General features: G+C 43.5%; 1 protein-coding gene across 6 annotated transcripts in view; it reads right to left on the reverse strand.

Moving 5' to 3' along the window:
• sox6 (SRY-box transcription factor 6) overlaps nt 1-13,495 on the reverse strand; it is a 125,617-nt gene that overhangs the window by 22,446 nt on the left and 89,676 nt on the right. For 5 of the 6 annotated variants that reach the window (XM_054609657.1, XM_054609648.1, XM_054609616.1 and 2 more), the window contains 2 exons: nt 11,908-12,031; nt 8,015-8,094 (listed from right to left, as the gene is read on the reverse strand). In XM_054609657.1, the coding sequence (XP_054465632.1) occupies nt 8,015-8,094; nt 11,908-12,031 (204 nt within the window). The remainder of the gene's footprint in view (nt 1-8,014; nt 8,095-11,907; nt 12,032-13,495) is intronic. The other variant, XM_054609640.1, reaches the window with a different exon arrangement.

A 13,495-nucleotide genomic window follows, 5' to 3' on the forward strand; every position in this document is an offset into this window, starting at 1 on the left:
TGGCAGAGAACCTCCATCAAAGGTCTTAACTGTATTTCAAAGGCTGAACCCAGAGAGAGACAGCAGTCTTAAAAACCACACAGAGATGGCTTTCATTCAAAATACTTGGAGCCCCTATTTTCCACTCATCACAGAGAAAAGTTTGCAGACTGGATGCAAGTGTGTTAGCAAAGATCTCTCATTTCTCTAGATCTACACAGCTTCCTATTGAAGTTTCTGGCCTGGGATTCGTCTCCACACAGCCATGTGAGACAGTCCTATTCCACAATGTCAGAAACCCAACCTCAGTTGGACTGCCATCACAGAATAGTTAAACACAAGCATTATTACGGCTTAGAAACCTGCACAAAGAACACTGATGTAATCACCGCTATTTTCCTTGACGTTAAATCAGTAAGATGTCCAACTGTTGGTGACATTACCACACAAGAGGGTGGTTCAAATGAATAGGCGAAGCACTCAGTAACAGTTGGGCCTGTAACAGGGTTGAACTCTGACAGCTCAATTTACATTTCCACCACTGGGCTGATTATGTGGCATATACTAAAAAAAGGTGGTTAAAGGCCTTGATATGAGGGTTTGGAAGTATTAGAAAAAAATCTGGTGAGCCACAGACTGCTAATTGTTGGTTGTATCAGATTTTTGACATGGTAATTCATCCTTTGTCTTGGATAAAGTTACAGTTTAACGTCTTGATATTAAGTTGTGTACCCATTTTTATATCATTACAACCTGAAACAAATAACACCAGACAGCTTAGATGATTCTTTTTTAGCTTGTTTTTCTGTGCCCAGCACTCCCGCCCTGCCGAGACTTATTTTTCACCCCAGGACTGTATGTATTGGCCACCACATAAGTGATGAATCCTGCTGCAAATGACAGGGGTCTGTCAAATAGAGCTACTGTCTGAGAAAGAGTGTTACTCCATGTAGCCTTAGACCTCCCTTCATCAGACAGATAGCTCCCCTTAACTCCCCCACCCTCCCGCTATCCTCACAATAGGTAAACCTTGTGGATTTTTGCGTTATTCAGTCAGATGGTGCTGTCAGAAAGAAACTAATTTCTCTTCATCTGGCCAATCAGCAAACCCTGTTTCATTTCCTGCTTTGACTGGTCACATACAGACTGCGTTTGTGTGGGTGGGAAAAAGCGACCCGGCCACGGTTGCCTCACCTTTGACGGTGTGGATGCAGACTAAAGCCAAACAAAGCACTTTATGTCCGTGCACATATCTCCAGTTATAAACACATATGTGCTCCTGTAAGAAACTTTATCGCTGCCACATAAGCGGCAGTACAAAAGGTCCATTCTTCCAGGGGACCTGGGGATAACAACAGCGCATGGGCAGCGGAAATGACAGACTGATTATGTTCCTACAATGATAGCACTGCCCCCACCTCCCTCACAAACAGCCTTTTGTCTCCGACAGGAATGGACACAGGAGCCAACTCTATTTTCTTCTCATCTGAGCTAGACTTTGTTAATGTCAGTGGTAAAGGCACTTTGCGTGTCTGTGTCTGTGTCTGTGTGTGTGTGTGTGTGTGTGTGTGTGTGTGTGTGTGTGTGTGTGTGTGTGTGTGAGAGGCAGGGTGTGTGACAGAGAAAGGGAGAGAGGGGAGTCTCCATTCACTGGCTGTCACTCCAGGCTAGTCTTACTAGAGGAGCGGAAGAGGAGTCTGCTGGACAGATGTTTGCTAACAGGCCTGTCGCCGAGCATGCCCCTGACCTTGAGTGGGAAGAACTTTATTGTCCCGGAAAAAGAGCATAATTAGGCATTACCTAACATTAGACGCAGTCAGGGTGCCCCTTTTCAGCACTGATTAGCAGGTCAGTGCCATGGGGTGAGGATCAATGTTTATCCTTGTAACAAGGAACACTCTGCCTCCAAGAGCCAAAGAACAATAAATAAAATCAGGGAGAGAGACAGACGAAAGGTGTGTTAACCCACCATACACTACTCAACAGCAGATATGAAATACCTCAGTGTTCAATGTGTGGAGTCTGGAGACTATTGCCTTAGCCCTGTGGCATGTCTCGGTAAAAAATAAATTGCAATTTACAATGCATTACTAAATGAATGTTTGGCACCCAATAAATAATCAAGTTAGAGACAACAATCTCATGAAACAGAGCAGGAAGTTGTCAAGTTAAAAAGCTTTGCGGTGTCGAAAGCTGAGGGATTATGCATCCTGCCAAGGCTGGCCTCCCTAAGCAGAAGACATCTGCCCGCTTCCCCCAATTGACTCTCTCACATCTAATAACCCCTTCTTCATATCTACTTGCCAGGTGGGGGCAGCAAAAGGTTCACGGTATTAAGGGTCAAGCTGAAAGTCAATACTCAAACTCTGGGGTATTGGAGGAGTAGGCAAAAGCCTGAGTGGAGATCAAGACCCTTCTGTTTCCCTTTTTTCCCCTTGAAACTAGTTGTTTTGCAATATTTGATCAGGAAAAAATATACATCTTCTAAGACACATGTAATAGAGCCACACATTATGGGACATCTTGTTTTGAAATTGAATATAACAACTAATGGGATTGCAATGTGGGTGTTAAAAAAGTATGTGTTGTTTTGATGTTTGTTTCTTTAGTGCTTTGACAGGTTTTGCCTTTTTCCTAAAACAGTAGTATTTCTTAATACAGACAAAAGACAACCCTAACCCATAAATGAAGAGACATGCAAACACAACATCTAAGGTCTTCTTTGTGACCCCATCATTCCCTGCTTCCCAGTAGAGCGGAGCAGATCTCAGCAAGCATGGATTCAAAGTGAGTGCAGCACGCCCAAGGTCAGCCTGTTAGCCTCTGGTAATTAAAAACAAGCCCTCTGGAGGCAGCAGAGGTTAAACAGGGAGGTTCACTTTTCTGCCTGCGACATTACACTGAAATTACACACACTGCTAATGATGTTAGACATCTCAGAAGTGTGATATGTAATTAGGAAGGGCAGCGTCTGTTTGTTTAGTAAAACAACAAAGCTGATACTATAGCTCAGTATACAATATAATCAATTATGAGAAGGAAAAACACATTGTTTTGATCATAGTGTCCATTTATCTTCTCATTGTGCAGACACTCGACCATGTCATTTATAATAAGAAAAAAACTTTCTGTGGAAAAACTGCTTTCTTTTTATTTACTTAAAAATGTTTGTGCCACCAATATGTGCTGGAAAATACAGTGGCAGATATTTGTCAGATTTCTTGCTTCTAGCAATGATGAGTGCAGTGCGCATTCATAACTGCAGAAAATACAGACAGACAAATTGCCTTAAAGCGTAACAATTCCTAATCCAATTAATATCCTCATCCTGCATTTAACATGAGGTGAGCATTATCTAATGACTGCCACACTCTTAAACACACTCCTTCCTCTTTGTGTGCGAGTGTGTCTGTCTGTCAATGTCTCATTCACCTCTGCCTGGCCTGGGCGCTGAGCACTGGGCTGGATATGAGGGCATTAACTGTGCTTCAGTGCACCGCACCATTTAAAAGGCAGCACAGCGCCAGCCCCGTTTGCCACAAGGCTTGTACAGGCTCATTGCCCAGGGCGACCGGGCAGGCTGACCCGAGCTAGGCCCAGATGTCTGGAGTGGAGGAAGGCGTCCTGGTGCACTGTGCCGATGCTTTCCAGTATGGCCCAACATCTGTCTCATCTGCTGGCGCCCAACCTGCTCTGCTCTAACCCCTCCTCTCGCCTTTCTCGATTTCTCTATCTTACATCTACAGTATACGTATATGTTGAAGTCTATCAGTTTCTCTTTCTCGCACATACACACACAAACACAGCCCATCATCTGTAACTGTGTGTGTGTTGGTTCTCAAGGCCCAGGGGCCCCAGAGCCAGCCCTTCCATTCAGTGCAGCTCACTGCATTATCCACTCTATCTGTCCATCTGTCCCTCTGTTCACCACTGCCTCTATCCAGCTGCTCACATAGCCGTCCTATTAGCCAGCCTTCCACACACAGCTAGCATCGCTGCACTGCTCTGGGTTACCTTCAAAGACCGAGCTCCTCTGCTCATAAACACAGAAACAGCTGCTCTCTACAGTATGTCTGTTCTCTCTTCTCTCCCCTCCTCCTCTCTCCCTCTCTCTTTCAAAGTCAAAAGTGCTTTACTTGTTAATGATGGAAGCCGTTTCTTAACATCTGTACTACACAGGCATTTACATCCAAACAAAGGATAATGTGCGGTTTGCTGCTCTCCCATTTTCTTCCTGTTTGTCCCTGACTGTGTAACACTTTCTTATCACTCTAGTCATCTAAGCCTCTGAGTACTCCTTCAGATGTGTCTGTCTGCTTGAGATCTGGTCCGGGTTGTCGCTGAGCATGTGGGCTTCTTTTCATCTTTACAGTGGGAGCATTAGCCAAGGCAGGGCCCAGGTTTATCATGGGCCTAAAGAGATGCCATAGCAAATACGGCGGATGGTAATTGCAGCGTTAAGTCTTAACTCAAGCAGCTCAACTTTCAGTGCTTTAAAGCATAAGGATGTGATGGGCCCGGACAATTCATGGAGAAAAAAAGCAACACACAGACAAGAATGAGCAAAGAAATGAGGATGGGAGTAATTCAGAGAGAAAAACACAAACTAAGATACTGAGAGAGGGTTCAAGATGTGGATGGGAAATTGGAAAAGCAAGACAGTGAGACAGAGGCAGCGAGCGATAGAAAATGGAGCTTTGACTGATTGAAAGCAGAGGGTTTCTATTTATTTAGTCCTAACGGTGATACTGCATACAGAGAACCCAGATGTTCTGTTTTATCCAATAACACTTTCTTTAAAATGGCTTAACCCCCAAAGTCTGCTTCCATTGATAAAAAACAGGACTTTCACAAAGCTCCTGTTTACTGGATTTGTAAAAAGGACGGACGATGCATGGCATAGTGTACCAATAACAAATTAAGCATTATCCCAAATAGAAAATTCTTTGTAGAATTAGGGAAATCCCTTTCTTGCCTCTCCACAAAATTGAATATAGTAGGTGTCCGGACAGATTGGGGTACAATCTGAGCACAATTTCCTCTGTTAGGTGAGGGGTGTCAGTTGTAATCAGGGAAGGACAGGCAGGGATCGAGCCATTGTTTCCTGCTGGTCTTGGGCTCATCCTGGCCCTGTGTGGCTACTAATGAAGAGGGGCACGTCGCGCTGGATAGTTTACCCGCCTTCTCTCCTGTGAGTTGAGGACGAGAGCCAATCTGTCAGGAAAACATTGAGTGAAATTGCCTTGAGGGTACAGCAATGCCTTGTGACAGCCACTTGCAGACTGCCAGCCACCGGAGTGATGCTACCACCCCGTATTGACAAGCAAATTACAGTCTCCAACACTCAAACGCATCCTGGAAGATTCATTTACATCCATCAGCTCTAAGCCTTTGTTACCTTGTTGGGTTTTCTTCTCTTTGGAGAGAGAGGGCGGGGAATAGGGGGGAAGGATCCCAGACTGTTATGACAGAGGAGATTGTGAAGCGGCTACGTGGCCAACATTAAGACTGACGGAGCGGCTAGCCTCACTGACTGGATGGCTGATCACATTACCTATGCAGCATTGTGGGAATTAATTCCTCCAATAAGATAATTTTTAAGGTTCATATATTGCACAATCTAAACTGAGTAAATTGGGGGAAATTATACCTTGCCATGCAGCTGACAGGAAGAGATATTTTTAATTGGGGGGGGCAGCCTATTCAGCCATATGTGTGTGGGATTTTGTGTGAGTGTTAGGAAGATGAAGAATGGGCTTGGAGGTGAAACGAGAAAAGTTCAGGACAGTTTAAAGGGTTAGTGGAGTATTGTGCTTGATGATGCATGCAGAAGAAACTCAGTAGTACGACAAGTAATAAGTGGAGGTGGCTTAAATCTTCTTATTTCATTTTATTTTTGGTTATGTTTTTATCCCAAATAATCTTCCAGTGGCGTTTAAATTACAAGTTGCATCATCATAACACTGGACATAATGTGTTCATTTCAAAGTAGCTGTCACATATTATATACTACAGGAGTCCTAAGACACCTCTAGAGTGCAGCTCAGATACTTCCCTGAACTACTTTCAACTCAAATGTAATTTTGCTTATTTAGTCGTTCTCCTCTGGTGATTTTGTAATTTGTGAGAAAAACATTATTTCGGTTTCTTTTGTACTCATGAGTCCTCTCTGTCAAACACAAACACACACTCACCTACTGGAGTATACTTTTCAATAAGTTTCATTTTGAAGAAGAAGGAGGGTGCTGGAGCTATTATTGCTCCAAAGGGAGGAGACAACTCTAACTTAATACCATGTCTGGCTTGATACGATGTTTTTAATCATGAGCAGGCTCCCGGTGCTTTGTAGAGTAAGTGGTGGCAGTCCCATGGTTTGTTGATCCCAGCTATGTAGAAAAGGGCATGTTTGACTTGCCTTGCTGTTTTAAGGGGAGTCTCTATGCAGGGTAAATAGCAGCCAGCAGGCGGAATATGTGACAGGCTGACAGACTTCAATTAATGGAAAATGCACCTCTTTTTGTTTACTGTGTTCTCTAAAGGTCAGCCAAGTCATGGTCTTGGAGGCACTGTTTTTGCCCATTCCCAGGGTTAGATACATAATCAGAATTAATCACTCTCCCCTCCTCACCCCAACCTTCAGATATATGACTGTCTCATCTGACCTCATACACCATTATAAATAGACTCTGCATGCCTGTCTGAACTACCACTCCTTTCCAATGGACCTCTCCGAGATACACAAACTAAGCGAAACATATACACTCCAGAAACATATTAACATACGCAGCCTCCACCTTTGGCTCTCACGGACACACATCTTCAAACATGAGCAGACTCATTTAACACCTTACATGCTTCTAATAGCTCCTCTCATGGCTACATAATGACGCACAACTCTTCAGAGCCAGCTGCGTGCATTGTTAGAACTTGCCAAGGCTCGTTAACACTAACAGTGGTAACCTCAGAAGGACAAATGCCACATATATCAGTGTGCTAAGAGTTCCTCCCTCGGTCTTGAGCTCTCTTGTTTTATCTTGACATACTTCTTTCTGCTGTTGAGCATCACATGTTGCATCTGTCCCTGTTGTTGACAGAGAAACATTGGCCACTTAACAGACTGTCAGGAGAAATGCTTTTCAATCCTTTGTTTGCTCCGTTTGTCTCCAAACAACAGATTTTTGTCATTTCAAATTGACTTAAGATCTACAATTACTGAGAACTGCAAAGGAAACTGATAATTAGAGAAGCAACAAAGCAGCAGGGCAGCTGAATAAATATGGTTGTTATTCAGCTTCCTGTTGCTACTTGTGTGGTTTTTGTTTATGTAAATAAAAGTCCGTAAAAAGTTAACAAGGGAATCATTATCACCAATTTGGGAAAATAAGATTATGCACAAGCTGAGGGAAGCCCTGGTAACAGTAGGTACAACTTGAAGGGTGGAACGAAGACAATTATCTATATTAAACATTATGGCCTCAGGTTAAGCCCTGACCTGGGTTCAGCTTTTTTTAAATGCTGTGTGAGAAAAGTCCTGGAGGAGCCTGTAGGGCTTGGAGCCTATCCCAACATTTTATGGCACAAAACCCTGCTCAGCCTCACTGTGTATAACATAACATAACTATATATGTTAAAATTAATCAGATTGTTTGCCCACTCTTTCTTCTCCGTTGTTTTCCTCGCAGAGGAATATTACAGTGGCTCTACTAGATAAAAGCATAATAAGAAGATTCTTTGCTTACACAGTCCATTGTCTTCTGATAAATTCACTGGCAGGCGATTAAAGCAACTAAAGTGATTCTCATTCCCTTTAATAACTATTATCTTCCTTACTCCTCAGTCTGCTAGAGCTAGTGGGGATAAATCCTTTATAAAACAGGATAAATTACATATGTAAGGTGATAAGCGTGTGTGAGCTGGGTGCCTCCAGGATTATTTAGTGTGCAGCTCATTACTTAGCGTACAGCTGCTTAGCCATCCTTTCTACCCCGGGCTTGGCGGGCGTCCCTAGCATTCTTTGTCATAGTACTGTACATACCTGAAGCTGAAGGGGGCTGAGTCCTGACGCTGCTGCAGCTGCCATTGTGGATGGAATGAACTGCACCGGGTAGTTATCGCCTGTCAGAGGGAGAGACAACAATGCATACAGGTTCAGACAATGAGCCGGCTCACAGCGACCAGGCAAGTGCCAACATGGATCCTGGGCCCTCCACTACTTTGCCACAGCAATGTGGCACATTGCAACGAGCCCTCGGCTTCAAGCCCAAACATCTGCATTAACAAAAGGGTAAGCTGGTTTCACTGGAGCAGGATTTCTTTGGAAGTTCCACACCATTCCCTCCTTCTTCCACCTGCACAGTACTCCTCCTAGAAATGACGTTTAACAAGTTATTTTAAGGTTGATGTGTGTGTGTGTGTGTGTGTGTGTGTGTGTGTGTGTGTGTGTGTGTGTGTGTGTGTGTGTGTGTGTGTGTGTGTGTGTGTGTGTGTGTGTGTGTGTGTGTGTGTTGCGAATAAATGTTAAATATCTCCCAGGGCATTTAATTGGAGATTATGTAAAAGGATCAACATGTTCTCTCAGGCGGTTCATACAGCTGTGGACTTGCCTGGCTATTGTTCAACTCTACATTGTTTGTTTCTGAGTGATAGCTTTGGCAGCAGAGTGAAAGCACTTGTATGCAAACTGGTTAGAACAAGTGTGCAGTCACAATAATTAGGTAGATAAAAAAAAACACACACATTCTTATCTCGCGTATCACTGTGATCAAGCAAGGAAGAGTAGGTGTCCAAATGGTAGCACTATTTATTACTATTCACTACTGTTGGCCTGCCATCAGCACGTTTGTCAGACAGGGACATAAAAACGGCTGCTGCATGAGTGATATCCGTGGGGGTGTATAATCGAGTACCAGACACTTTCACACACTCAACCTAGTGTGTTGAGACGGACAAAACAGCCCCAGTGAGACGGGGCAGCGCAGCGTTCATGGGGGGTGGGGGTTAAAGCATGTGTCTGGAGGAGGTGGGGTGCACAAAGGGAGTGGGGAGGGGTAGTTGCCCTTCGCTCAGACCCCACTTCTGCCTGTCACTTCTTCTCACAAACATATGGAGCCATTAAGCCACAGACAAGGTAAATGTATATACCTTCTCTTTCACTTTGGCCCTCGCCTGCTCGCCTCACTTTGCAATCTTGTACAGCACAGCACAATGTGATACAGGCCATGGAAATTCAATCCCCATTTAGTAGCAAATAAAATCACACAGTCGAAGTGGTTTCAAATAGTGCTGGCTTGGATGTGCAGGGGGGTGCACTGTGGTTATTTCTACACCTCCCTTTTTTTGGTATCGCTTTCTCTCCGTCTCCCTCTCTCTGTGCTGTCTGTGACGTAGGGGTTGGGAATAATAAATGGCTGGATGTCTTTGGATGTCATGTGAAACCTGGGGAGGGTCATGTGCTAAGTGAGTACACCACCACTGCTTGGGGGTCTCGGGCTCCAAGGTCTGAGTCTTGGGTGCACACAGTTGAGGCACCAGTCTCCAGCAGAATGGGCGCTGTGCCGGGGTTAACGTCATTGTTGAAATGGAATTACATTCAAAACTGTGTTTTTTATTTAACTGGCCATGGCTGGTCCCATGCCCAGAGCCTGGACTCTGAATGCAAGGGGCGGGGGTGCAGGTGACGCCATGGTCACAACAGGCTATATTTCCCTGCTCATGCCGTGCCATGAAATATAAGTCATAGATCTGCTGAGGGTTGACAGATGTAGCGGAGACCTTTCTTAGATCAGATCAAATGATGATTAATGAAGTATATGACGACAACCCTTAAACTTGATCTTCTCTTTTCACTGGCTTCTACATTCTATTGAAATACCAAAGCTGTTAGCAGAAAAACAGGCTTACATGAAAATAAGAAAACAGGTTACATAATTTTGTTATATTGTTGAGATTTAATTCTCAAGTATATCTGATGAGACCATAGAGTGAAACAAAAAACTCAATTCACCAAACTAAATTTTATTTAGTTACAAAAAAACAAAAAAAACCACATTGTCCTTAAATCCTAAAATGTGGTAAAAATACAAGATTTAAAATAAAATAGCACAAGGGAAATGTCAACTGTCAACAGGATGTCTATGTGGAAGACTGGCAGAGGAGCCTAAAGACTATGGGGTCAATCTGCAGGTCCATTAGAGGCACATCCCACTGAATGCTGCCATGTCTGTGTAAACAGTTCAAACAGACAGGCAAGTCTATTTGTTTAAAAGATGAGTTGATGTTTCTATGACTGTGCTTGTCTACCATGCAACACCAGGCCATTGAGCACAGCCAGTGGATGGGGTGATGACTTACCACTACGGTGCCAGAATGACTCTGTTGCCATGTGAGCACCACAGGGCTGGGGGTCATAAGCAGCGGTCCCTGGGAGCTTTCTCATAATGATAACATCAGATTAGTGTGCCCTAGTCTTGGAAGTGAATGCTTGGCCACTCGCTTCATGGAGAAAGGACACGGCAGCATCCTGTATACCCTGCAGGTGGTGGTGTTAACATTGTACTTTCTGGAAATATTGTGTATATTGTGTTGGTCGGGGAGAAATAATAGAGGTTTTCAAATACCTCTCCTGACTACCAGAGTCATTTTCAGACCCCCTTTGCTTTTAACTCATGAATTATGCAGGGCCTGTACACATGGCGACCCCTGACCATGATTCGGTAATAGCTCCTGTTATTTGAACTAAAACATTTTCCGTGTCAAACATATTGCAGAAAGCACACTAGTAAAAGACTCCCCCTCAGGCACTTTGTTTAAGCTGTCATGGCTCCATAGTTCCAAAATAGCTGACTTTCTTTTTCATCCTATGGTTTTATAGTTAATTCATTAACTGCACTACCACACCTTTTAATGTTCTGCTGCAAACCTGCTGACTTCACAGTGTTTCTTTTTCTGTTTAAAGTCCTCTTCCTTGTTCTGGTACTGTTTTATAACAACAGAAAGGACTTTCCCTTTTCAAGCTGACTCATAAATACTTTTCTCCTTGACAGTCAGCATGCATGGGAGTGAAAATAGAAATAAACTTAAAAATAAATACAACATACAGCGCAGTCTAATTTGATTAGATAACTAAGAGACACCTCTAAAAAATGTCCTAGGCTATTGGACCAAGTGAGCAATGTGAGGAAGCTTGGACAATTTATGCCACGGATATTTTTTTATATGTAACATATAGTAGTATTTGATGGCACCGATTTTATTCTCTCAAGGATATAAGGGTGTTTGAGTTTACTGCTTTGGCAGGGCGTTAGTCAACATGTTGAAACAATTTTTCACAAAACTTTTTTTCTATTTTCAAGGCTGTGGAAGGCTTCTCTTTTACTTTATTCAAACAGACAAAGGGAAAGAAAGAGGCATGCTGTTACAGGCAATGAAAACAGTTATACATGCAGAGAAACCTGTTCCTTATATCATCCAAGCAATCCACCTTATAATTGTCTTTTTATCACTTAATTTCACTATCAAAAGACATAATTGTATGAAACTGTAAAAGGGGAGTGGCTTTCTATGCATATAATAATGGGAAGGCGTTTCATGCAGGGTTGATCTCTTTAACTACCAACATTGGATACAAAACAATTACAGGGCCAGCACACTCCAGAAATTGTATTTAATGGTGAAGACATGTTGACATTCCTCTGCCACATTTATTGTTCCACATGGACTCTGACATTCCCAGTCTTTAGTCTCAAGTCCAAGTTCAGATAGAGCATGCCAGTGGCCTCAAGTGTGAATTAAGAATTTGTTTGAACCTGTGCGAGTGTAGAAACTTTTAGAGTAAATATCCTAATTATTCATTTAAGTGTAAGGTAATAGGACATGGCAAGCAGAGTGAAAAGGCCACGGACAAAATGAAGACTTAAGTTGCAAGCTTACCTGGCTTATAAGACATTCCCGGAGGGAAGAGAAATCCTTGCTGGGCGGCGGCTGCTGCTGCCAGAGTGCGTTGGTCGTGTGGAAAAATGGGGATCATGAGCGGAGGCATGTGACCCTGGACCTGCTGAACAGATAGGGAGCAGAGATCAGAGAGAGGCCTAAGCATCGGCATCGTACACAGAAACTCAGTTCCCACTCAGGGGGAGGCCAGATCACAGCTCCTGCTAACGTGTGCTGACAGGGGCTCTGCGGCGCTGACGGCCCTCCTGTGCTCACACAATACCTGGCCGAGCTACGCCTGCTCTTAATCCAAAACACAATTTCACCTCGGTACATCAAAGACCCCGACATATGCACATATTGTTCCAGCATCAGTTAGAGGAAGCAATATGCAGGACGGAGAGCAGAGAGGCTCAGTAGGTTCGTACGGCTTCTTTAGAGAATCACGCGTTGAAAGAAGCATTCACCGACTCTTGCTGTTACAGTAGATACAACATGTTAGCAAGAGGATTGCTGAATGTTTTACATGAGGAGACCCTCACCTCAAGGGAAGATCAACTCACATAATCTTAGATGATCATTTATTTAGATGATAAAAGCCTAAAGACAATCCATTAATTTACTACAACTGGAAGGAAAAATAGCAGGCAGCTGAAAGGTGCTCACCACTTGCAGTATTTCATTTTAATGTCATTCTCTGACTGTCTGTTCCACTCACATATTAACCTTCACCATCCAGTCTGTTGCTGACTGTCCTACTGGGAATATAAACCCAAACCCCCTGCATGTGTGTGTTCAGGGGTTGGTGCGTAGCGTATGTCTCAAAAGTGGTGTGTGGGGGTTTTTTGCACACATGTTACAAGGTCCAATCTTACTGTCATTCTCTGCTTCCTGAAACTCTATGATGGGGAGCAGCACAGCTACCATGGGCCTGTGATGGTTAATCTAGCACTGAGCCAGGCCACCTCAGGGGAACCTGCCTGGAAAATGGGTTAATAAAGGTCATCCCCCAAAATAAACACTTTACAGAATGTTTCTCCATTCAGCCCTCCTTAAAATCAACTCGCAATAAAACGGGTCTGGGTGCAATTACTGCCGCTGCATTGGGGCATGAAATCAACCTGCTCTGAGCAATGACTTTTTCCCCATGTTCTGGCTGAGGTCTGCTATGATCTCCACTTTTTCAGCGTGTGCTGCTCCCCCTGAAGACCCTTTCCAGGCACAGTCGCACCCAGGTTCTCTCAAAGCTAGCAGGCTAAACCTACTTAAAACTACTTTATTGATCTGTCCAGAGGTGCAGAGCTAGACTGAAAACTAAATAAATAGAACCATTTTATGCCTACTGAGCTTTTACAGAAGTGCAAGTGCAGAAAGTGCATTATAGAAGAATAGAAAAGTATGTAATTCTTCCAAAAGTAATTCTGTAAAATGTGCTGTTGCTGAAGAAAAATAAATGGTCAAGGAGACTGCGACAAATGACCTTAAATAAAACATTGCTTTATAGGGATTTGAGTTCCAAGTTTCCAGGCTGAATGGATGAAAGATGAATCTTGGCCTTGCATATATGGAACATATGGAAAAACACAAT

The sequence above is a fragment of the Anoplopoma fimbria genome, chromosome 2, assembly GCF_027596085.1.
Source record: "Anoplopoma fimbria isolate UVic2021 breed Golden Eagle Sablefish chromosome 2, Afim_UVic_2022, whole genome shotgun sequence".
In the NCBI taxonomy this organism is placed as follows: Eukaryota; Metazoa; Chordata; class Actinopteri; order Perciformes; family Anoplopomatidae; genus Anoplopoma; species Anoplopoma fimbria.